Consider the following 27,760-nt stretch of genomic DNA (forward strand, 5'->3'; position numbering starts at 1 on the left):
AAAATGATAATGTGAAAATGATTATGACAAAAATAAATAAATAGCTTGAAAAAGTTTTATTTGGAGTAGGAGAAAGAGAAAAAAAATAAATAACTACTTTAAAAAATAAGTTTTATTACTTGTAGATAGTAGGGAAAAAGTGAAAAAAAGTGAAAGTCTGTGGATGGAAGAAAAATAGCATACAAAAAATAAGATAGACAATGAAGAGGTGTCCTCCCTTAATATATAGTATAGATATAATAAAAGATGACACATTTTATTCTAAATGTACCATTTTTCTAAAAAAAGAAAAAATATAGGCTATGTTTGGATTTGTGGCTTTCCATTTTCCGAGACAAGATAAAACACACTCAATATTTGTTTTTGTGTTTTTACACCTTATTTGCGTGTTTTTCTATTTTTCAACTTTCTATATATAATATTTATTTACATAATATAAAATAGACATGATTTGACAATAAACAGTAATTTTTGTCTCCAAAAAATACAACATTAAACATAAAATATTTATATATATGCATATTTATATATAAAAATATATGATTTGACAATGAACAATGATTTTTATCTCCCAAATCCCAACATCAAACCTACACCACTTATTTTAAAATATTTTAAATTACTCCAAAACACAAATTAAACACATCATCTATTTTCAACACACACTTACTTATATCTATTTTTTTCTTTTTATTTTCAAAACACAAAACAAAACAACTAAAATACAAATCTAAACACAATGATAGGGACCTAATTATCAAAGTAAATCCCGACATAATTAGTACAATCACATAATAAAACAATTTTCTCTTAGAATTAAAACTACAAGCTTGAAGAAGTTTTATCCGAACATGTGGCTACACTCCACGCAGCCTTATCTCCCGTCGCCTGTGGTATTAGCGCCCTCACACGCCCTTCACTAAATATCGTGTTTTCGAACTCCAGACACTCAATTCTCTGAAACACAGCAAAATTCCCCTCCAATGGCTTCTTCAACCGCACTTTCACCCGCCATCACTCCTTCTCAGGTAATCAATTGTTATACAAAGCGAAAGGAGACAAAGCCCATTTGCAAAATCATCCTCAATTTACAAAAGTAACAGTTGTTTTTCCCCCTTTGTGTTCTGTAGTTGTGCTCGGGGAAGAATGGGATGAACTCTACGTCGCATGTCGCGCTTGCGAAATGCGTGAACAACAAGCGGATGAAGGTTTCGTGCATGGCGACGAGCGTCCCTGCTGATGATCGGGTGCCCGACATGGGAAAGAGGCAGCTTATGAATTTGCTGCTGTTGGGTGCTATTTCCCTTCCTTCTGGCGGAATGTTGCTGCCGTATACTTACTTCTTCGTTCCACCTGGGTCAGTTTTCTATTATATTTCTCTGTAATAATGGTTAATTACAATAGTTAAAATAGAAAAATGAGGCAAATACTAATTAACCATGTTTGCGCAACGGCTATTAGCCATAGCAAAAGAGCATTCCAAATGTTTTGGCTATTGATAAAATTATGGTGCATATTATAAATTTATTATGGCCAAAATTAAGTTTTTATATTGATTTTATTTGACTATGGTGGATAATATTGATTTTTCGTCATTTTTAAACCTTGCACATTTACAATGTAGGGAATAATTCATTTGTTTTTTGGTAGGGTCTCTTTTCTTCAATGTTAAAATTCATTTGGTAGAGAAGTCCTTAAATGTTTTAGGGAGGTAAGTTGCTTCATTTTAGAAAATAGATGAGCAGGTAAATTGCTTTATTTTGAAAATACAAAAGGGTAAATTATTATATTTTAAAATACACAAAGGGTAAATTGCTTTTTTTTTTTAATAAGGGAGTAATTTACTCATTGGCATATCACAGAGGTAGTTAGCATTTTTCCTGTTTGTTTTCCTTGGTTACCAGATTCAGGAATTGATAATGGGAATTTTATACAGCTTGGAAAAGGACTGAGCCAAAAATCTTAGTGTAGAAGGCAATTTACATTTGAAGGGTGCAAAATATTAAATTTTATTTGATTTAGATGATATTTGTGTGAGCTTTTAAATTTTGTAAAATATATCATAAGGCTACAGTTGGTCGGAATGATTTTGGATTTGAAGTAAGGATTTCAAATGACTTCGTTTTAAATGGATTTGGAATCCATTACAATGGTTAATAAATGTAGTTCAAAATGAAAGTTTAAGAATTTGAAATCTTTTGTGGTATGAATTTATCCAAACAAGTTTGAAGTATTTGTTATTATGAACTTGAAATCCATAGATTCAAATCCGTCATTTCAAACATAACATAAGATTTATATAGACATCCGTGTTATTTGTTTGATTGAGCAAAGGTTTCTCTTCCTCTCATCGTCTCATTCATTAGTCCCTAACTGTGTCATGTAGACTGTTGTATGCTCCTTTGTCTCTATGTAATTTTACATTCTTCTATCTGGTTTTTGGACATTTTTGCTATCATTTTCACTTGTTTGTTCCTCCGCATGATGATCTAATTCGCCAATTTGGCCAAATCAGTGGCCGCGGAGCTGGTGGCGGAACTGTGGCCAAGGATGCATTAGGCAATGATGTTATTGCAGAAGTATGGCTACAAAACCATGGGCCTGGTGACCGGACTCTTACACAAGGACTGAAGGTAATAGCTGTTAGTATAGTGTTACAAATTGGAATAACTTTTATGACATTCTTGCTTGAAGTAGTAGAATGATAAGATACAACCTTTTGTTATGGTTAATTAACATGGTCAAAAGTAAAATGTTGTGTCGAATAATAATTATCCAGGATGACATAACGACTATTAGCCATTGTTTATTCTGACAAGGTCAAAACATTAATCATAACTAAAAATCATAGCAAATGTTATGTCAATCGTTAAAACCATGACAAATGTTGATTAACAGCGGTTAAAACTTATGTTTTTGCATTGATTTTATTTGACCGTAGTAATATTATTGATTCGTCATAGTTTTTAAAGTGTAGTCATTTTATAGTGTAGTGAATGCTCAAAGCATGATTTGTAATGTAATACATGAGCTCATCTTGACCATAAAATGCTTGATGAACTCTAGGGTGATCCTACATACCTTGTTGTGGAGAACGACAGAACACTTGCTACATATGGGATCAATGCTGTCTGCACCCACCTTGGTTGTGTCGTCCCATGGAATGCTGCTGAGAACAAGTTCATCTGCCCGTGCCATGGATCCCAATACAACAATCAAGGGAGAGTTGTTAGAGGACCTGCTCCTCTGGTAAGTAGGACAAAGCTATAATCTCGAAGCAATTTTCTTTCTTGAATCTAGCTCAGTTAATAATTTGAAGATCAAAGTTTTAGGGCCAACACTTCAGTTTTGGTTCTATAACTTAAGGGGGTTGGGATTGTTGGGACACCCAAGTATCGAAGCGGTTAATTTCGATTTTGTGCAATTTTAGTACATTGCCAACCAGAGGTTCTCAATTTGATCGGAATCCAGTCATGTGTTGCTCACCTGCTAAACATTGGGAATTGACAATTTTGGAGGGAAAGTTTGCATGTCTTCGTATGTGAGGACTGATATTGCTACTACTCGAACTTGTAGGACTAAAACTAAGAACACCACGTAATTTATAGGCCTCAAAATTAAAACTTTCCCAACTACATAAATCCCAGTTTTTTAAATTTTAGTCCTATAAATTAAGAACTGGTGACAATAGTAGTCCTATAAGTTCGATGAGTAGCAATTTCGATTCTTATGTCCAAAATGCATGCAAATTCTCCTTCCATAATGGCAAAATCCCAAATCTTTAGTCAGGTGAACCTCATGTAATCAAGTTCGGACAAAATTAAAAATCTTTTGATTGGCAATGAATTAAAATTGCACAAAATAAAAAACACTACAGGCTTTAAAGTATTTGAACGTCCTGAAAATGCCACCCTGCATAATTACAGGCCTGAAAATTATATAGTTTTACGCAGCGTATGACTTAGCCATGCCAAACTACTCGATTCTAAGTTTCACTACCATAGATAACTCTATGTGATTTCATCAGCCAAGTGCTTATCCCTTAAGAGCTCAAGAATTATATGATAACCTATAGTTGTTTATACTTGTTCTAATACTTGACATAATGTTTTGCTACAGTCGTTGGCCTTAGCTCATGCCGATATTGATGATGGGAAGGTAGTATTTGTTCCATGGGTTGAAACAGATTTCAGAACTGGTGAAAATCCATGGTGGGCTTAAAACTCTTAAGAGTTCTTTTCCTTATACTGTACCTTATCTTTATATATGGACATGCCCTTCAACAAAATACTTGAAGTTACAGACATTATAGCAAAATAGCTTGCCATTCAGATACATTTTAAGTTGATCCTATTATTTACATACATCAAGCCAAGTTCTTATGAATGAGAAGGGATTGTTGTAAATTTGAGTGCAACTGTGGAAAATGTGCATGTGCATACTGCACCAACGGTTTAGTACCGACAATGCCGTAGTCACTGAAACAATGACTGGTAATCGTTGTATAGCTGTGGTTAATTAATGTTCACTACAGTTTTGAGCTTTTGATTATGATACTTTATCATGACAACATATCAATAGTATTTGGATTCGTAGTTTGAGTGTTTTGTTTTGTGTTTTTGAGATAGAAAGAGAAAAATTGAGATAAATCCTTGTGTGTTGAAAATAGATTATATGTTTGGATTTGTGTTTTGAGGTAATTTAAAATATTTTGGGATTTGCGAGACAAAAATTACTGTTCATTGTCAAATCATATCTTTTTTATATATTAATATTTTATGTTTAATGTTGTATTTTTTTGGAACGAAAATCACTATTTATTGTTAAATCAAGACTCTTTTATATTATATATATAAGTGTATATATATTATATATATAAAGTTGAAAAATAAAAAACACATAAATAAGATGTAAAAACACAAAAACAAACATTAAGTGTGTTTTATCTTGTCTTGGAAAAAACAAAAACATAAAACAGAAAACATGGTGTTCGTTGTAGAGGCGTAGAACTGCTATTTGTACTACATGGTAGGATGAAGCATTTGCCATCAGAATTCATTGAACGATAATAGAGAGTGTTATGTGTGTGATATATTAAATTTGGTTAAGGAGACCTTCTTCAAGGTCAAGTCTATAACAGTTCCCCAAATAAAAATTGTCAAGACTATTCAGGGCCCAAAAGCTATTTTATTTATTATACAACATTATATGTTCTTGTTATTTTGATCTATATTATATTGTGATGTTTTTAAACTCGTGGATGACTGTTAATCTATATTATATATAAAAGTTAGAATTCATAAATATTTATTCTGCATTGTGGAAGGACGACTATACTCTTACTTGAATAGTCCTTTTAATAATATTATAAAAATTAGTTTATAAAATAATAAAATTCTGTATAAAAGAACTATTTAAGTCCTAATTGTAATATTATAAAAATTAGTTTATAAAATAATAAAATTCTGTATAAAAGAACTATTTAAGTCCTAATTGCTCTAACCACTTAGAGAATGTGTAGAGTACAAAACCTGAGTGGTATCTCTTTATCAACTGAATACTTATTCAACTATTACAATAATTTTGGAGTACGAAACTACTTAATAATACAAACAAAATATTACAGACCAAATAATAAATAACAGAATATTAAAAGGAATGAACGAATAAAACCATATTTTGAAAGTGGCTCAGGAACTTAGCCACATTTAATCACAGAAGGGACACGGTCACTTGGCACCGCGCACACAAAAGCTGACCCACGGTTGCTTCTCACAAAGACGAGATCACAGAGATCAACACGGAGAAAACTGGCCACACTAGACCCACAGTTCACTTAGAACTTTAAGGGATCTTAGAAATATTGATCGGTTTTTAATGGTTTTGGATGAGGGGTAAAGCCCCCATTTTATAGAGAAAAGAACCGGTGAAAAGAGGCAGATTGGAGTGGCTTTACTAAAGCCATTAAGTTGGCTTAGGAAAGCCACCACCATTAACGGTGGTGAAGAGGTAAGGAAAGAGCAGCCATAGAAGGCAGGTAGGTTTGAGAGAGAGAGAGAGATTTACAGTCGGCGCAAGAAGGTAAGAGGGGACAGGGAAAATGGGTTAGGTTTAGGGTTAGGTAGGTATTTATATAAATGTAACTGAGTCGGGTCGTGGGTTGGACCGGGTTGGGTAAGGGCCTCCAGGTGGGTCGGCTTTATGTGGGCTTTAGTAAATGGGCCTACCAGTAAATGGGTCCTAGGCCATAAATCACAACATACTCCACTTTGGACCAAGACCCAATTTAGGGAAAAGGTCCTGGAGTTCTTGACTGAATCTGGTTGTTGCATCATTGCCATAAAAAATTCTCCTTGGGTGTACCTGCAAAAATAAAACAAAAGTACTTGGAAACACATGTTAGTCTGGAAATAAATTAAGAATTTTTAAGCAGGTAATTAATTTATCAAGAGGCAAGCTTTGTGTACCCATATCCGCAGGATTTTCTTCAGTTTTGATTTTCTCTAATTTTATAACTTCTTTATTAACGGTATCTCGAATGAAGTGGTACTTCACATCAATGTGTATCGTTCTATCGTGGAAAACGGGATTCTTACACAGCTGTATAGAAGATTGTGCTATCAGAGTATATCGTGAGTTTTTTCCTTGGAGAAACCAATTTCCTTTATCAAACCGTCTAACCAAATAGCCTCCTTAAAGGCTTCTATCATAGCAATATATTCTGTCTCTCTGGTAGATAAAGCAACTATATGTTGTAGTTGGGATTTCCAACTTATGCATGATCCACAAAACGTAAAGACATAAGAGGTAGTGGATTTTCTACTGTCCCTATCATTAGCATAATTTGAATCAACATAACCAACAAGTTGGGTATTTTTAGCTATTTTAGAAAAGGAAATACCAACATCTTTAGAACCATGCAAATATCTTAAAAGCTATTTTAAGATTTTCCAATGAGGAGGGCCGGGATTCGACATATATCTACTTAAGCAATTAATAGCATAAGCAATGTCCGGTCTTGTACATACCATGAGAAACATAATGGATTCAATAACATTTGAACAAGGTACTTTTTCCATTTTTACTTTTTAAATATCAGTTTTAGGACTTTAATTTTTACTCAGTTGAAAATGGGCAGCAAGAGGTACAAAAGTTGGTTTAGAATTTCCCATAGAGAATTTGTTTAAAATAGATAGAATGTAAGATTTTTGGTTTAGGAAAATAGTCGATTTTTCTCTATGTCTAACAATATCCATACCAAGAATTCATTTTGCATCACCTAGGTTCTTGATTTCAAAAGTTTTGTGTAAATCCTTTTGCAAATGATTAATGAGATGTAAACATGGACTAGCAATGAGCATATCATCCACATATAGGACAAGAAAGATAGGAGCACTGTCAACATGCTTAAAATATAAACAGTGATCATAATGACTTCTTTTAAAATCTAAAGTATGCATGAAAGGATCAAATTTCTTGTTCCATTGTCTAGGAGACTGTTTTAGATCATACAAGGATTTTTTAAGAAGGCACACATAATCTGGTTTGGTATTGTCAATAAAACCAACAGGTTGACTCATGTAAATGTGTTCATCTAAGTCACCATGTAAAATACAGTTTTCACGTCCATTTAATTGTAGTGTGCAGTGAGAGTACGAATGATATGAACAGTGGTGTATGTTACTACAGGAGAGAATATTTCATTATAGTCTATTCCTTCTTTTTGGGTAAATCCTTTTATTACTAGTCTAGCTTTATACTTAATAGGATTTTCTTGTTTGATCTTAAAGATCCATTTGCAGTCTACTGCTGATGAGTTCTTAGGTTTAGAAACTAAAGTCCAAGTTTCGTTAAGTTTTAAAGATCTCATTTCTTCGTTCATAGCACTTAGCAATTTTTTAAATTTCATAGCTTCTTCAGCACTAGTTGGTTCAGATAATTCAGCACTAAAGGCTGTGTGAAAATCTTTAAGGGGGACTCTAGTTTGTCTTCTACTCTTATCCCTGGCAAATTGGTAATTATAAAGGGAATTTCTGTATTTTCAATATTAATGTTATCATTTTCAGCTTTTTGTTCTACTATGTTATCATTATTCCCTTCCCCTTCTTGGTTATCCTCTAGATGTTCCTCCACCTCATTAAAAACAGATTCTTTTTGCCTAATTTGAGTTTTATCTAAATATGGCAATTCATTTTCATTAAAGGCAACATTCCTACTTATTAGTACCTTAAAGTCAGGTTGACTACGAACCCAAAGTCTGTAACATTTTATTTCCTCATAATAACCAATAAAAACACATTTAACCGATCTAGGTTCTAATTTGTCTATGTTCTGATGAACAAAAGCAGAACATCAAAAAACAGACAGGGATGAGATATCAGATTTTTTACCAGTCCAAACAAATCAAGAGTTTTACCAGATAGAGGCATAGAAGGAGACAAATTTATTAAATAAGCAGCAGTAAGAATAGCTTCACCCCAAAAAGATTTAGGTAAACCTGAGCTTATCAATAAGCATCTAATTTGTCAAGCAAAGTGCGATTCATATGTTCAGCCACGCCGTTTTGTTGAGGGGTATAGGGGTTTGTTTTGTGCCTTTTTATTCAAAATTTTCACATAGGTTTGAAAAATCTTTATTACAAAACTCAATCCCATTATCAGTTCTAAGAGATTTCAACTTTTTTTCAGTTTGATTTTCCATAAAGACTTTCCATTTTTCAAAAGTTTCAGACTTCTGTTTCATTAGGAAAACAAATACCCTTTCTAGAAAAGTTATCAATTAGGATAAAAAATAACGATTACCACCATGCGTTGGAAACCTAGAAGGACCTACACATCAGCATGTACATAATCCAGAATGAATGTAAACATAGAAGGGTTTAAGGAAGATGAAATAGGAAAATGCACTTTATGGTGTTCACCCATTACGCATTCGTCACAGAATTCTAGTTTTTCTATTTTATCATTTAAGATCCCTTCCTTTTTCAGAAATTCTAGTCCTTTAAGACTTATATGGCCAAGTCTTTTATGCCATAATGCAGTCGTATCACATTCATTCACAGATGCAACCATGGAATCATAAGTAACAGAGCATAAATACAAGTTTCATTTCTTTTCAGCTTTGAAAACAACAGGTGAACCTTTCATGATTTTTTTGTCCCTTTCCCCACCTACCTTCTAAACCCTCTTCTTCAACAGCAGCACAAGAGATAAGGTTATGAGTCAAATCAGGGACATATCTAACATTTCTTAAGGTTAACTTATAACCTTCTTTAAAATTTAAGGAAACTTCACCAAGACCCATAATTTCGCATTTCTTTTCGTTTTCCATAGAAATAAATCAAGAGTTTTCATATCTAAAGTTTGAAAAAATTTCTTTAAAAGAACGCATATGAAAAGTACAACCAAAATTAATAAGCCATTCATATTTGTTCACAGAGTGCACAAAGTTTGCTTCACACACCACAAAAACTTCTCCAGAATTATCGTTAGAAACATTATTCACTTTTTCTTTTTTTTTCATAATGTCTATCTCTGTTTTCACGTTTGGGTTTCCTACAGTCTTTAATATAATGACCCTTAATACCGCAATTGTAACAACGCCTTTCTCTACTTTTATCTTCTTTATAGAAGTTTTCCCTAGTCCTAGATTTACTCCCGCTACCACTTCTACTTTTACTCCTACTTCGAATTCTACTATTGTTTCTAAATCCAGAATTTCTAAATTTAGGTCTACCCCTAGCAAGATTGACCTCATTATAATTTTGACTAGGTTTTTTTGTTTTTAAGTCCATTTCCTTACTCTTAAGACCATTAATAACCGTATCTAGATTTACAGTATCCCTACCAAATTTTATAGCTGCTTTTATGCGAGAGTAAGATTCAGGAATAGAATTAAATAACACAATAGGAGAGTATTCATCAATATTTTTGTCACAAGTAAGTTTTATATCTTGTATCAACTCAGTAAAGTCATCAAGGTTTTCATCAATATTTTTGGATAAGTCAACTTTATATCGAAAAAATTTTTCTAAGAGAAAAAGCTTATTGGGCAAGGATGTTTCAGTGTATAGGTCTTCTGATTTTTTCCAAAGATCTTTAGAGGAATTTTGTTTTCCTATTTTTCTAAGGGCAGTGTCTGAAAGATTTAAAATAATAGAGGAATAGGCAAATTCATCATTTTCCATTTTCTTTTCTTCAAAAATGTTTTCAGTGTATTTACCGTCTATAGCTTTAAACACCTTTTGTTGAATCAAAATCCCTTTCATTTTTTGTTGTAAGATTGAAAAGTCACTTTTACCGTCAAAAGGTTGTAGATTATAACCGACCATTTAAAAAAGATTTTAAGAATATTATTAAAGAGGAATTTAAGAAATCACAAGTTTTTCAAGAAAATTTTGTAGCAAGTTTTAAAAAAAAAGTTTTCAATTTTTTAAGAAAATTATTGAATATATCACAGATTTCACTAAAATAATTATTAGCAGCAAGAAAAATCACAACAGATTCGAAGCAAAGTTCAATAGAGTTTAGAAATAACTTCAGATTAAGATAATCACCAGAAATAATATCAAATCACAGCATATCGAGAAAAATAAGTAGAGATCATACCAGATCACGAGAGATCAAAATAACAACCAGAAATAATATAAAATCAGAACAGATCGAGATAATAACCAAAGATAATATTAGGTCACAACAGATCAGGATAATAACCAGAAATAATTTCAGATCACAACAGATCGAGAGAATAACCAAAGAAAATATCATATTACAACAGATCAAGATAATAACCTACAGATCTACGGCCTTTCCAGCCTAAATCTCAACCAGATACCCGGCGACCTCAAGGGTCCGGCCAAGTGGGATAATAGGGGGAAAAATCCTCGGTTAATCGGTAGAAAATAAAAATTCAGAAATTTAAAGAGGAGGGTTTAAAGAGTTACCACCACCACGACAAGAAGCATATCAGAACGAGGCTCTGATACCACTGTAGGGTACAAACCCGAGTGGTATCTCTTTGTCAACTGAATACTTATTCAACTATTACAATGATTTTGGTGTACGAAACTCCTTAATAATACAAACCAAAATATTACAAACCAAATAATGAATAACAGAATATCAAAAGGAATGAACGAATAAAACAATATTTTGAAAGTGGCTCAAGAACTTAGCCAGATTCAATCATAGAAGGGACATGGTCACTTGGCATCGCACCCACAAAAGCCGACCCGCGGTTGCTCCTCATAAAGACGAGATCACAGAGATCAACACAGAAAAAACCGGTCACACTAGACCCACAGTTCACTTAGAACTTTAAGAAGAGATCTCAGAAATATTGCTCGATTTTTAATGGTGTTTGAATGAGGGGCAAAGCTCCAATTTTATAGAGAAAAGAATCGATGAAAAGAGGCAGATTGGGGTGGCTTTCCTAAAGCCATTAAGTTGGCTTAGGAAAGCCACCACCATTAATGGCTGTTAAGAGGTAAGGAAAGAGCAGCCATAGAAGGCAGGTAGGTTTGAGAGAGAGAGATTTACAATCGGCGCAAGAAGGTAAGAGGGGAGAGGGAAAATGGGTTAGGTTTAGGGTTAGGTAGGTATTTATATAAGTGTATCTGGGTCGGGTTATGGGTTGGACCGGGTCGAGTAAGGGCCTCCAAGTGGGTCGGCTTTATGTGGGCTTTAGTAAATGGATCCTGGGCCATAAATCACAACGTACTCCACCTTGAACCAAACCCAATTTAGGGAAAAGGTCTTGGAGTTCCTGACTGAATCTGGGTCTTGCATCATTGCCATAAGAAATTCTCCTTGGGTGTACATGAAAAAATAAAATGGAAGTGCTTGGAAGCACATGTTAGTCTGGAAATAAATTTAGAATTTTTAAGTAGGTAATGAATTTTTCAAGAGGCAAGCTTTTTGTATCCATATCCGTAGGATTTTTTTTTCAGTTTTGATTTTCTCCAATTTTATAACTTCTTTACTAACGATACCTCGCATGAAGTGGTACCTCACATCAACGTGTATTGTTCTATCATGGAAAACAGGATTCTTACACAGCTGTATAGAATATCGGCTATTAGATTATACCGTGAGTTTTTTCTTGGAGAAACCAATTTCCTTTATCAAACTGTCTAACAAAATAGCCTCCTTAAAGGCTTCTGTCGTAGCAATATATTCGGCCTCTGTGTTAGATAAAGCAACTATATGTTGTAGTTGGATTTTCATCTTATGCATGATCCACAACATTGGAATCGAAGAAGTGTGTAAAGAGTAATATAATAAAGGGTTTAATGCATTTTTAGTTATGTATCTATGCGATTTTGGGAAATTGGTCCTCTAACTTTCACTACGAAAAAAGGGCTTATTAGGACGGATTTTAGGATGGCTTGATGTCCCATTTTATTTTTGAGATGATGTTTGGGATGATTTTTGAACAAAACAATGTCCATATATTTTAGACGGTTTGCCGAAGCCGTTCCACAATTTAGGACAGAAATTAGGACAGTCTATAAAAGTCGTCCCAAAATCCGTCCAAGAGACGAATAATTGAAATATAAGTTTGGGACAGCCTTATTGATTATTTGGGACGCCGTTTGGCACAACCTTCGGGACGTGTTTTTATTTTTATTTGGGATCGAATGTCGTCTGAAATCTCATTTTTGGGATGAATAATTAAATTAAAATATAAGTCTAGGATAGACTTACGGACGGTTTGGGACATAACTTTAAAATCCAATATTTTATTTTTGAATGATTTTTGGGACGACCTTTAGGACGGAATTGTCCTTATTTGGGAGAATTTGATTGTATAAATTTATAATTGAAGACTATTTTTTATACGAGAGAAATTAAAATTAGCCAAAATAATTTAAATTCAATTTATAGTTCATAATTTGAATTTCAAAATAGAAACAATTAAATTTAAAATTCTAGTCTAACGGCTAGGGCGAATGTCGGTCGGTTGGCTGAGGGTCTGCAACTTCTTCGTCCAACTGTTGTGTGGAATCCACTGTTGGGGCATCAGTAGTTGGTGGCTGGTCGGGGCATAGCATCTGGATCCCCATCTTGTCAAAGAGCATACCCAACGTATGTTTGATTTTCTGAAGCTGTGTTTAGACAGGAACTTTTGGCGGCAAAGTGCAATTGGAAGTCAATGCTCTATCGTGGTCCACGGGTGAGCAGAATCTGACGCTAATACCTTGAACCCATGCTAAAGACTCGAACCTGCTTTCAACCCAAAGTTGTTCCTCCTAAAGGTGTGACACTAACAACAGATGAGCCACCCTCCTCCGGTGGCGTCGGCTGCGAGGCACGCTCCTCGAGCATCTTTCAATATGTCTCCTGAAAATAAGTAAGATATAATACGTTAGTAAATTGACAAGAAATGATAGGAAGAAAATTGACAAGTTAATTACTTAAAAGTCACTGGTAAGCTTGCTCTATATTTTTTCTTAGAATCACTAACAAGATAAAAAATGAACAAAATTATTTCTCTCATAACTTATATTTTCTTGTTTATAAAAATATACAATTTATTTCTTACTCAATCAATCCAAACAATTAATGAATGGTCGAAAAGTAATAGGTACGGCAACAACAATCTCTTTAGGTCGAGTTGCTCTTAAGAGAAAAATCAATTCCACATCTGAAATGTGGTTTCAGAATCAATCACCAGTATTTCACATTAACAGTTATCCTAGAAGCCACCTTCGAAACAATTGCTTAATGGCAGCAGAAGGAGTTTAGTACAAGTGAACCAATAAGCAATCGAAACATCTAGTCCTCTGTAAGCAATTAGTATATATCTCATAACTAGTTTCAATCTCTAATTGCTTAAGATTTTAGCAGCACGTAATGCTTTAATTGTAAGGAGAACTAACCTAAAAGTTTTTATGTCTAGAAGTTATGAAGTGTTGCATACCAGAATGATGACATAAGCCATTAGCAAAAACCACTTGAAAGTAATACCTCTCTCGCATCTTCAGTTGTTTTGCAAACAAAGGTTGATCCAAACACATATTCCATGGCACTCTGCACAGCCGTAATATATCTTAGGAGGTTGTAGATTACAAAAGTTTGAACTTTCACATTTTGAAAAGTATGAGTTCGAATCAAAATCCAGGCCAACATTGGACCAAGGAGAAAGCTTTTGACCACTCATGTTTATATTCAAGACAAATAGGATAAAGGCATAAAGTGTTAAATTTCATATAATAAAATGGGCAAATATGCAAGGGGGAAGCTATTCTAGAGAGAAATGGATCTTCTCTAATTTTTGTAAAAATATTCATTCTCACAAATGAAGCTGTACAAGGAGATTAAACATACAATGAGCGTAACCTCCCCAACAAACTAACAAACTTTGTTACATAAAAGACGAGAAAAGGCAGTTAGAGAATATCTATCCCGTATCTAAGAAAACCGCTGACATGGCACGTGCGACTTGATAAGTGACCTCAATGTCAGCGATCTGAGCTACAATTGGTACTATATTATGATGTTCTGTGAGTTCGAGTGCGACCTCACGATGACTAGACTGGACTGCGACCTCAACATGTTCAACCTGGTTTTCGGCTTCAAGATGATGAGGCTGGGAGGACGCCAAATTCTCAACAGCCCCCCTATAAGTTGGACGTGGCTCAAATGGAACAGGGACAACTTGGAAAGCATGGGGGTGAAGGTTGAGACAGGTAGGATCTTAGTAAACAAATCAGCGAGCTGCACACAAACGAAGGTGAAATGAAGGCTTTTATAGGCATCTCGAACTAAATAACAGTCTGCTCGATGTGCTTAGTTCGCTCATGAAATATATGATTGGCCAAAATGTGTAGAGCTGCCTTGTTATCACAGAAAAGGTCAATGGGCAAAGAAGCGAAAATGCCGAGATCAGCTAAGATGTACGACAGCCAACGCAGTTCGCAAACAGTGGCAGTGAGGCTATGATACTCGGCCTCAGCGGTCGACCTGGAGGCAGTAGGCTGCTTCTTAGTCTTCTAGGATACTAAAGCAGATCCAAGGAATATACAAAAACCTGTAAGCGAATGCCTGGAGTCCAGACAAGAGGCCCAATCTGCATCGTAGTAAGCCTACAATTTTAGAGAGTTGTGTGAAGGAAGGAACAGTCCCTTAGACTGACAACCTTTAAGGTAGCGAACTACATGAAGAGCAGCACACCAGTGAGAAGCACAAGGATTCGTGAGAAATTGACTGAGTTGTTGGACTGAGTAGGAGATGTTCGGGCGAGTAAATCCCAGGTATAATAAACGTCCCACAAGTCAACGACAACAATCAGGGTTAGGAAGCATTTCATCAGAGAGGGAGTGTAGCTTCAGGCCTTGAGGGAAAGGTGTAGGTGCTGACTTAGCCTGACTAAGACCTGTGTCGCGGATAATGTCCATAACATACTTGGTTTGTAACACATACAGACCATCACCATTGCGAGCAATCTCGAGCCCAAGAAAGTAGTGAGCATCGCCAATATCCTTGATGGTGAACAGGTCGTGGAGGTAGTCTTTCACCTCCTAAATCCTAGACAGAGAGGGGCGAGTGAGTAATATGTCATCTACGTAAACTAGCAGCGCCATCAGGCCAGTAGCAGTATGCTTGACAAAGAGACAGTGATTATGGGCCGATTGATGAAAATCGGTGGTAAATCGAAGGGTAACTTTCACATTCCATTGGTGAGAAGCTTGCTTAAGCCCGTTCAGCGACCTCTACAACATACAGACTAAGTGATAGGCCATAATGTAACCCTCAGGTGTAGTCATATAAATGTCCCCATCCGAATGCCCGTGTAGAAAGGCATTATTGATGTCAAGTTGCTGCAAAGGCCATCCACGAGCTGCAGTTGCAGTAAGGAACAGTCGGACCGTGACAGTCTTAGCGACCGGAGAGAAGTTGTCCGTGTAATCGACCCCTTCGACCTGTGTAAAACCCTTGGCCACCCCAAACGATCTTTATGTCTTTCCACTGTACCATCGGCTCGAAGTTTGGTCTTGTAGACCCATTTGCAACCAATTGCCCATTTTCCTTCAGGTAGCGGAGATAAGGACCAAGTTTCGTTCTTCTTCAAGGCATCCAGCTCACATCGCATCGCATCCCTCCATTCTTGATGCTGAACAGCCTCTGTGAATGACCTGGGCTCCTGCAAAACAGACAATGAGGCCACAAAGGACATATTGCGGAGCTAGTGGAGAGAAGGGATGAGGGAGATCGGGTGTTGCAAACAAAGTCATCGAGCCAACCAGGTCACTGTATATTCTTGGCACACCGGCAAAGAGGAGGTACAGGGAAGGATGAGGAATAGTGGAGTGGGAGAGCGAGTGACTGGTGTAAGGAGGTAGGAGGTAGGGATTAAGGAATGTGGATATTGAGATCGGCATGTGAGGGAACTATAGGAAGAGGACAGGTCGTTGTGGTAGATTCTGTGGTGGAGTAAGGGAATTGGTCTTCATAGAATTGGACATCTCTAGAGGTGAAGGTGCATTTATTCTCAAGATCATAGAGTTTATACCCCTTTTTACGTCGCGGCATAACCTATCATGATACACTTCAGGGCTTTAGACTCGAATTTGTGTTTGTGGGGATTAGTGTTGGTCACATAGCAAAGACACCCAAATGTGCGGAGATAGGTATAGGAAGGAGAAAGATTGTAAAGGAGTTCATAAGGGGTCTTCCAATGGAGTAATTTTGAAGCGATTCGATTTATGAGGTAGGTTGCTGTCAGGAGAGACTCCCCCCAGAATTTAATGGGCAGGGATGCTTGAAATAACAGAGCTCATGCAACATCGAGCAAGTGACGATGTTTGCGCTCAACCCTTCCATTTTGTTGAGGGGTATAGACACAGGAAGTTTGGTGGATTATTCCTAGGTTACTAAAAAGGGCACGACAACTATTATTAAGGAATTCAGACCCATTGTTAGATCGCAAGATTTGGCAGACTTGTTAAAATGGTTAAGGATGAGGTTGAGAAAGGTTTTTAAGGTAGCAGTGACCTGGGAGTTGTGATGAAAAAGGTAAGTCTATAGACTGCGACTATGATCATCTAAAATGGTTAAGATGTAATTGCAATTTGATAGTGTGGGGGCTTTTGTATGGTCCCCAAAGATCTATATGAGTGAGGTTGAAAAGAGCGATTGACTGTGTTTCACTGCCAAGAAAGGGAGCTGGCGTTTGTTTTGCCTTATGACATGTTTCACACGATAGATTTAATGGTTCACTGTTTAAATTCAATACTGAAATTTGTTTCAAAATATGTAAAGGTGCGTGACCTAATCTATGGTGCCAAGAGGCGGCATCACATTCATTAGAATGAAAAAAGGAAGCAGAGTGGCAGTAGGTCGCAGGCTAGGGAACAGAGGCAGCATCATATTGCTTAACAACATAGAAGTTCTTGAGAAGGGATCCCATAAGCAGGTTTCTCTTAATTACCAGGTCCTGCAAGACACAGCTCGTTTTAGTGAAATTGGAAGGCACAAGAATCATTGCGACAAAGCTGAGAGACTAAAGCAGATTAATAGAAAAGAAAGGAATGTAGAGGACATGGGTGAGTGTGACTGTCTTAATTAAGTGCACCTCACCAATATACGGTGCGATCTTCTTGGTGCCATAATGTAAAATTATAGGGTGTGGGCGTGGAGGTTTAGAGTATGAGAAACAAGCAGATTAGCACATATGTGATGGGTGGCCCCGGTGTCAATTATCCAGGAACCCAAGTCAATAGAGGTTTCAGATACATTACCAACAAAATCATCTTCGGTGTGGCGCTCAAAATTGGCAGAGCTGGTGAGTGGATCTGATGGCATGTCCGCCTTTTGCATGAGTTTGATGAGATCGCTCATCAATTCAGTGATCTACTTTGTGGGGGCTGAGCTACCAGCGACTTCCTTCACATCCGCTGCTGTGGCAGCAAAACCTTTGAAACCTGATCCCTTGCCTTTTCTGTTGTCGCTAAGAGCCTTATACCAATCTGGATCTCGTGAAGATGGAAGCAGGTCTCTCAAGTGTGTCCAGATTTATGACAGCGTGAGCATATCGTGGCGCACTTATCGAGAGGGGGTCCCCTCTGGTTTCGGAATCTGCTTGCACTGTCCCGTCTACCATCCTCGGATGCGATCTGGTAAGCCAGGTGGCTGGAGGAGTCACCTATGTTTCTGTGAATGGTTCGCTGGTTTTCTACCGTGAAGAGCATTGAGAAAGCTCGTTCAATGTTGGGTAGGGGATCTTGCATCAACAACTAACTCCTTTCGGTATCATAACTTTCATGTAGCCCCATGAGAAACCGTAACAATTGTGTAGCTTCATCCCTTGCTGTAATTGCCTTGTTAACCCCACAGGTACAGGCCTCGCGGGTGCAGCTCGGTGTAGGGGATAAACACTGGACCTCATTCCAGAGCTTTTTGATCCTCGTCATACATGCTGTTAGCGACATATCCTGTTGGGCAATAGAAGCTATTTCCCATTGAATCTGGTAAACCATCGTGCCATTGTTGCGCCCATACCTTCCTTGGATCTCAGCCATAGTTCTCGTGAGGAAGAGACATACATAAAACCCTCCACAATTTCCTTGGAGATGGAGTTCCAAATCCACGAGGTGACCATTAAGTCCACACGCCTCCACTACTCAAAATTAACAGAGCCCATCATTAGCCTGGGAAGGGTCCCATCAATGAAATCAAGTTTCATCGTTTCGAGCACGACATACACTGCGCGGCTCCAAGATAAAAAATTGGTTCCATCCGAAGATGAGGAGGACAAAACTATTCCGGAGTGCTCCGAAGGATGTAGGTACAGAGCATCCTTCTCAAGTTGGTCTGCTTCAGGTCCACGGTTTAAATCTGTCACAGCAGCGAACGGTGTATCGGTGGTAGTTCCGACGTCGTATTCAGAGTCTTCACAAGTAAGGCTCTGATACTGTGTTAAATTTCATATAATTAAAAGGGAAAAAATGCAAGGAGCCATTCTAGAGAGAAATGGATCTTCTCTAATTTATGTAAAAATGTTCATTCTCACAAATGAAGGTGTACAAGGAAATTAAATATACAATGGGCGTAACAGCCCAAACAAACTAACGAGCTTTGCTACATAAAATACAAAAGAAGGCAGTTAGAGAATATCTATGAAGTATCTAAGAAAATTGCTGACGTGGCACGTGCGACCTGATGAGCGACCTCAATGTTAGCGATCTGAGCTACAGTTGGGACTATGTTCTGAAGTTCCGTGAGTTCGAGTGTGAGCTCACGATGACTGGAGTGGACTACAACCTTAATATGTGCGACTTGGTCTTCGGCTTCAAGATGACGAGGCTGGGAGGAGATAAACTCTCAACATAAAGCAACAAACAATTATTTATATAAGTGAAATAACTGCCACTGACAAGAAAGTTTTCAATTGGTATAAATTAGACATTAATCCAGAAATTTTGAATAGTTTACTTGGTACTCCTTCTCATGCTCGTCTAGACTCTTTGAAAGATCCTGAAAACTTTAGGATGAAAATTAGGATAGTCTATAAAAGTCGTCCTAAAATCCGTCCAACAGACGAATAATTGAAATATAAGTTTGGGACAACCTTATTAATGATTTGGGACGACGTTTGGCACAACATTTGGGACGTGTTATTCTTTTTATTTGGGTTGGAATTTTGTCTGAAATCCCATTTTGGGACGAATAATCAAAGTAAAATATAAGTCTTGGATAGACTTACGGACGGTTCGGGACATAACTTTAAAATCCAATATTTTTGTTTTGAATGATTTTTGGGATGGGCTTTGGGACGGAATTTTCCCTATTTGAGAGAAATTTGATTGTATAAATTTATAATTGAAGACAATATTTTTTATACGAGAGAAATTAAAATTAGACAAAATAATTTAAATTCAATTTATAGTTCGCAATTTGAATTTCAAAACAAAAACATTAAAATTTAAAATTCTGATCTAACGGCCAGGGAGAATGTCGGTCGGTTGGCTGAGGGTCTGCAACTTCTTCGTCCTATTGTTGTGTGGAATCCTCTGCTGGGGCATCGACAACTGGTGGCTGGTGCGGGCACAACATCTAGATCACCATCTTGTCAAAGAGCATACCCAACGTAAGTTTGATTTCGTGAAGCTGTGTTGGGACATGAGGTTTTGGCGGCGAGGTGTAATTGGAAGTCAATGCTCCATCGTGGTCCACGAGCGAAAGGCATCTGACGTCAATGCCTCGAATCCCATGCCAAAGACTTGAACCTACTTTCTCTCTCTGGCCACCTCAACCCATAGTTGCTCCTCCTAAGGGTTTAATACTAACAATAGATGAGCCACCCTCCTATAGTGCCGTTGGCTGCGAGGCTCACTTCTCGAGCATCCTTCGATATGTCTCCTGAAAATAAATAAGATATAACATGTTAGTAAATTGACAAGAAATAATAGGAAGAGAATTGGCAAGTTAATTACTTAGATGTCACTGGTAAGCTTGCTCTATATTTTTTCTTAGAAGTCACTAGCAAGATAAAAAACGAACAAAATTATTTCTCTCATAACTAATATTTTCTTGTTTATAAAAATATACAATTTATTTCTTACTCAATCAATCCAAACAATTTATGAATGGTCTAAAAGTAATAGGTTTGGAAACAACAGTCTCAGTAGGTCGAGTTGCTCTCAAGAGAAAAATTTTGCAAGCAAAGGTTGATCCAAACACATATTCCATGGCACTCTGCACAGCCGTAATATATCTCAGTAGCTTGTAGATTACAAATGTTTGAACTTTCACATTTTGAAAAGTATGAGATCGAATCAAAATTCAGGCCAACATTGGACCAAGGAGAAAGCATTTTGACCACTCATGTTTATATTAAAGGCAAATAGGATAAAGGCATAAATCAACAAACTATTATATCCGTGAAATAACTGCCACAAATGAGAAACCTACAATTGGTATAAATTAGACATTAATCCATAAATTTTGAATACTTTACTTGGTACTCCTTCTCATGGTCGTCTAGACTCTTTGAAAGATCCTGAAACTTTTCTTGAGATCTGCAGCATCATCTTCAGCATTTTTTACAGGAGCTTCCATCTTTTCTATAGCTAGCTTTGATTCTTCAAGACTCCTCTCTGTCTGGATATATTAGAAGAACAAACTAGATGCAATTCAAATACAAGCAATACCATATGATGAAGTAAATTTTGCATAAAGTGTACAAGTGAGTCACTCCCAGGAAGGATATCCGAGCAGAAGTATCTGTACATTGGCCACATTCTCTTTCTCAGTTATGAGATTGTTGGTGGTCGACGGTGGGAGGGAGAGTAAACCATGTTCGTTGGTCGGCGCGTGAGAGAGAGAGTGAGAGACTCGGGTGGGGAGAGAGAGAAAGATGTGGTGAAAGGGAAAGGGGATTAGGGATTTGAGGCTAAGTCCTAATTGTATATTAGTATTTTAGGACGATATTACTAGTTCCAATTTGTCGTCCCAAGTATAGTAGCTTAATAGAAGGATATCGTATTTAACAATAGCCGTCCCAATTATAATAGAATTATCCCAAATTCCGTCCCAAAATAATTTATTAAAATTATTTATCAATTAAAAAAATTATAAAAAATACGTCTGTAGCACCAAATTATGTAAATCAATTATTATAGTTGTATTACAACTCAATTAAATTACATAAAAATTAAAAAAAATTATATCATATGTTTACTAAGAAGTATTACGATAATTAAATGTTCATACTTATGAAACTATTTTTGTAATCAACCATCATTACACTATAAATCTTCGACGAAAGCAACTAATTTTAGATATGACAGTTAGATATGATCACATTGATGTTATATTATTGTACTTGAAGTTTCAAGCCAATCCAAATTACGGATATTAATATATCGTATTTTGAAAATTAGAAGTATTATTAGAGGAAAAAACGGGACACCACGTTGGGATGGATTTTAGGACGGAAGAGGAAAAACTATCCCAAACTTCGTCCCAAACACAGCCCCAAGTTTTTGAGATTTTTGAAATTTTAACCCTACATAATTTAAATTTGTGACACACTTTAGAACAATTTTGGGACGGATATTGAATTTAATTTGAATCCATTTTTTTGTCATTTTTAGGCTGTTGCAGGAATTTGAGTGTGGGATGGAGTTTGGGACGACAAAAAATAGCCGTTAGAATTTAGTAGTTGAAATTGTGGGACAGAATTAAGGCCGGCTTGTTGGGACGACATTTGGGAAACATTCCTTTAGAAAATTGGACATCTTCCTGATTGTGCTAATTAAATTTCAGGTCATCGCAAATGTTGTTCCAAATTTGGGATGGCTTTTCCGTCGTCCCAACTATTACCCACCAAAACTTTGGGACATCATTTGGGACGGTTTCAAATGATTACTATTTTTTATCCATTTTTAGAATGGATGTTGGGACGACCCTTTTATTGCAGGATGGTGCGTGCTAGAGCGAGATGTTCCATCCTAAATCCGTCCTAAATCGTCCTAAAATCGTCCAATTTGTGACGAATTTTAGGGCAGATGTTAGACGTTCCAAAATTCATCCCAATGAGGCCTTTTTTTTGTAGTTTTTTTGGTATGGCGAATTGGTCCTATATCTTCTTAAATGTTTGCGATTTTGGTTTTATGTGAATTAAGCTAAATTAATGTCCATTTTGTCCTTCCATAGAAAAATCTCTTCTAGTCCATACACATGCTCTTAGTTTCACCTAACATGGTTACGAAATAAAATTAAACCTCCGCAAAGTCATACCTTGCTTTGACGGGTTTGTTTTCGAATATTCTATGTCCTCGATTTTACGGACTTCCTCCAATAATACTACCGCAGTAGATGGTTCGTAGATACTTGGTTCCTTCAGCAACAAAACAGAACAACCCTATTTTATTTCCTACCTTAGGGCGTAAAAGATACTCCCAAATGGAGACTTAATAAAATCTTGGGTGATTAAATTGAACAGAAACCTTTCTTTATTGAAGAAAATTTGAAATATTATATAGATATTTCTTCCTCTATAGGAAGAGACATCTGCTTAGACTCTCATATAGAGGACTACACTTTTTGGGGAAATCACCATAAAATTAAAAATTTAAAACTACAAAGATTCGAAAATTCAAGATATTATGCTTTAAAGAGTTAGAGAAATTTCCGATGATCCCCATCTGCTTCATTCCCTTCTTATTTATAACCTTCCATGGACTTTAAATTTTGTTTTTGATGATGTCATTGCGTTCGTTATCTCTTTATTTTTTTCGAATGACGTCATTGCATTCATCATCCTTGCGTCCTTTCTAGCTTGTCGACATGTGCTCTCTAGTTGGCTTCCCTGCTTTCTAATTGTTGGCCCTTGTCATTTTCTGCCGACAGTCTTTTGAATATTTACATTATGAGGATTTTAATTCGCCTTGTAAAAATCCTTTCTTTTACCCTTATCTTGTTTCGATTCTGGTTTTTTTTTTTTGTTATAAATTTTAGTCCGGAACAAGGATTTTTCCTGCTTTTGACAGCAAGGGCATACATTGTTATGCCATTGTCCAACATGCAGCATATTGCATGTCTTCATCCTCGTGGCCTAGTTGTAGGCTGCTTGTTAGAAAGGAGCGGTGAGTGGATCAGCCGCAGAACCCGCAAGCGGAAGCAGTGATTAAAATACATTAATTAAAAAATGAATACAATTAATCATGCACAAAAGCACATGGGCCAACCCAACAAAATTAAAATTAAAAGACATACATACGGTCTAGTGCTCCGTGATCATCCATCCACATTCAACTAGCATATAATATTATTTAATCGTGCTAGATAGGAAAATTAATATCACAAGAAAAGACAACATGATATCCAAATCATGACATACAATTATATGCAGAAAATAACAAGCTTAAAATTTGCAGTTAAAAGGATGACAAAGTCCCGTGCATCCAATGCACACAAACAAACCAAATTAATTTAACCAATTTAATTCTAGAAAAAATCCATTTTTATCTGAAATTATTAATATCTTTCAGAAAATATGCAGAAATTAAAATATCCAATTTTCTGGAAGAAACGGTGAAAAATGACCCAGCCATTGGCCTTTAGTCACAGCAGCAGCCCAGCAGCCGTACGCGTGCAAGGGCTGGCTCCTCTACCAGCACGCGCGGGCGCACAGGATCTACGCAGGATGTGCGCACAGCCGCGCACTGCCTGTGCGTGCAACCTCGTGTGCGCACTACCTTCCAGCATGCGCACACAGCGCGCGTTGGCCAGGCTACGCGCAGGCTCTCATTGCGCGCGCATGCCGTGCACTGCCGGTCGGCAGTGCAGTGTTGCAGTACCAAAATTATTTTTTTATTTCTACATAATAAACTGAAAGCAAAAACAAGCATTTTACGAGAAATCCAATTTTCTTAAAAATACTTAAATCATCCTAAAATTACAAAATTAAACAAGTTAATTTCTCATATAATTATCTAAGAATAAGCAAAATAAACAACATGCTTCAAAAGAATAAAAATCACGTCAACATGCTTATTCACATAAAAACCATAGCCCCACATCGGACCGGGCTCTGATACCACTTAAAAGGAGCAGTGAGTGGATTGGCCCGGGAACGCGCAAGCGAAAGCGTTGATTAAGGGAGAAAATAAGGGAGAAAACAAGTGTGTTGGGAGAGAAAGGAGGCGGCCGAATAGGGATCCCTTAATTCCCTTTGCTAGAAGAAAATAAGGGAGAAGACACACCAAGTGTAATTCGAGAGAGAGGAGGCGGCCGATTGGAGTTGTTCTACGGTAGGAGGATTTTTTTGTGTTGTGTAATAATTAATTATTTCAAATAACTAATTAGAATACATATATCCCTTGTATGGATGTATTAGAATGTGTCGAGGCTCATTCCATTATCCATAAGGCTATATATTCTTTATTCCAAATAAAGAATAACCAACATAGAACTTTCCAAAAGTGAGAATTGCTAGTCAATTATTTCCTTCCCTAGAATTATCCAATGTGTTTAATTTAGGGGGTGTTTGGCCGATTTTAATGGGATAAAAATACAATGCCCAACTAATTTTAATTAAGTTCAATTTACTTAAAATCTACCTAATTAAGCCCATCATATATTTAATCCAATTAAATACATAGGACGAATAAGTCTTATTAATTAATAAGTCTAACTTATTATAATAAAGACAAGTCCAGTATTAATCCTACCAATTTATCCTTGGACTCCTCCATCCGATGGATCTCTCTCATGTGTAAGTAATCCAATTACTTATGGAATTAATTCCTCATCCTTTCTCAGTGATTTGTGTCTGACTCTTTAGGTTCACCTCTCAGCTAGACTTGGGCTATTGTCAAACACTATTATTAATTAAATTAAATTTAATTAATAGTTCTTGATCAACCCTTGATCAAGAAAGCCCATCACCATGGGTGGCCATCTAGCAACGGTCCATGGCACTAGAGACTAGGCGAATATCCATGTGAACTATTAGGCTCTTGAATCCATACAGGTACGGTCCTTCTGTCTACTGTCTTTGGCTTTAGTCTAGGGCATGAAATTTGGTATCAGTTCCTATCATGGATTAGACATCTATGCTTAATATTGAGATCGCGTTACGCCAAATTGCTCGGTGTAGGAACCTCTTTTCCTATTCGACCAATAACTATAGCATCAGGTTCGTAGAGTGTAAACGCATCTCCAAGTGCATAGGAGATATCCCTGTCATGTATTGACAGGGGACGGATGCTCTTCTTGAACCTCACCATCCTCACTAGTTGCTTTGACTGTAATGGACAAGGCTTATGATGACCATATTTGTGACACGATCACCTCTCACACAAATTCAAGATATAGTCATCATATGCACGTGACTGCGTGATTCCTCAAGTCTGAGGATTACTCCTGTAGAATCGAATCTGGGGATTCGAGTAATACCTACCAAGCCTCCAACATTTCTATATGATGATCCCCACGAGTCAGTTCAGTCGATTCGACATCTAGCCGATCGACCCACTAAGATCGCATAGACGTCCCACGTCTATTACTGATGAAATGCGGCACTCATCAAATGAATGTGATTCTTAATACAAGTCTCCATAGGACACTCGATGCCCATTCTCAAGGTCCTCGACTTGGAACATTTTAGATCCAATCCTTGGCAGTTGATTTCATGACCGCCATCCAATGCGCAGTCCAACGTTGCACGGTTGTCAAAGTGGTCTATGGACTTTATTGTGATGTCTAAAAGAAATGTAAACATATACAATGAGCACAACAAAGAAAATGCCAATAGTGAATATTCATTTTATTCACTAAATAATATTACATGGATTCGAGTTATTGTCAGAATGGATTACAAGTATGTGAATCTAATTGGCTTCCAGGTCACCTATTCTAACAATCTCCCACTTGACCTAAAGCCAATTACCCATTGACCTCAAAACCATGTTATCTAGATGCTGAGTATGGGAAATTTGCAACATCGGCTTGGTAAGTGGATCCGCTATGTTTTCTGCTGAGCTGACTCGGTCCATCCTAACATCACCTCTGCTCACCATCTCTCTAAGCATATGGTAGCATCTAAGAATGTGTTTAGAATAGTGATGAGATCTCGGTTCCTTTGCTTGTGCTATCGCCCCGTTGTTATTGTAGAAGATATCTACTGGCTCAGCAATGCTAGTTACCACACCGAACTCTTGGATGTAGTTTTTCATCCAAACCACTTTCTTAGCTGCTTCAAAAGCTGCTATGTATTCAGCTTCCATGGTGGAATCTGTTGTAGTACCCTGCTTGGAAGTTTTCCAAGCAACCACACCACCATTTAGCTTGAATAACAAACCTGACTGAGATTTGGCATCATCATTGTCCGATTGGAAGCTAATGTCTCTATAGCCTTCCAGTATCAATTCTCCAGCACCGTAAATTGAGAACATATCTTTAGTCCTCTTCAGGTACTTAAGTATGGTCTTGACTGCGCTCCAATGCGCTTCACTAGTGCATGCCTGATATCTGCTTGTCATGTTCAAAGCGTACGCGACATCGAGCTTGGTGTACGGGACAACATATTGAATGCTTCTTACAGTTGAAGCATAGGGGATGTCCGACATTCTTTTAAGTTTCTCATCAATCTTGGGAGACTGCTTGTTGGACATCTTAATCCCATGTGTCATTGGAAGAAATCCTCGTTTTGAGTTCTCCATCTTGAATCTCCTCAGGACTTTATGAATATACGAGGATCCGATCAATTCTAACATCCTTCTAGATCTATCCCTATCGATCTAGATGCCAAGGATGTAAGAGGCCTCACCCATGTCATTCATAAAAATTGTGTGGACAACCATGGTTTAATATCACCCAACATCTTCACATCATTCCCAATGAGCAAGATGTCATCCACATAAATTACATGGTACGCAACCGTGCTCCCACTGATCCTCTTGTATACGTAAAGATTGAAGTCGTTTTTGATAAAATTATAACCCCGTATAACTTCATGAAAACGCGTGTTCCAACTTTGGAAACCTTGTCTAAGCCTGTAGATGGACCTTCGGAGATGACAGACCTTCTGTTATTCTCCAATGAAAGTGAAACCCTTCGGTTAATCTATGTAGATCTCTTCCTCAACAAAACTGTTGAGGAAGCGTGTTTTCACATCCGTCTATCATATCTCATCGTCATACAATACTGCTATGGCAAGCAGAATTCGAATGGACTTGGCCATTGCTACGGGCAAATAGGTTTCCTCAAAATCAACCTCGGGTCGTTGAGTGTATCGTTTTGCCACGAGCCTA

The 27,760-nt window shown here is 37.0% G+C and overlaps 1 protein-coding gene across 1 annotated transcript; it reads left to right on the top strand.

Moving 5' to 3' along the window:
* LOC105162660 (cytochrome b6-f complex iron-sulfur subunit 1, chloroplastic) lies at window positions 851-4,572 on the top strand. Its single transcript, XM_011080744.2, has 5 exons — window positions 851-1,028; window positions 1,131-1,357; window positions 2,516-2,633; window positions 3,067-3,249; window positions 4,120-4,572. The coding sequence occupies exons 1-5, from the start codon at window positions 984-986 to the stop codon at window positions 4,219-4,221; spliced, it is 675 nt and encodes a 224-aa protein (XP_011079046.1). The 5' UTR covers window positions 851-983; the 3' UTR covers window positions 4,222-4,572.

The sequence above is a fragment of the Sesamum indicum genome, linkage group LG5 (genome assembly GCF_000512975.1).
Source record: "Sesamum indicum cultivar Zhongzhi No. 13 linkage group LG5, S_indicum_v1.0, whole genome shotgun sequence".
Classification (NCBI taxonomy): Eukaryota; Viridiplantae; Streptophyta; class Magnoliopsida; order Lamiales; family Pedaliaceae; genus Sesamum; species Sesamum indicum.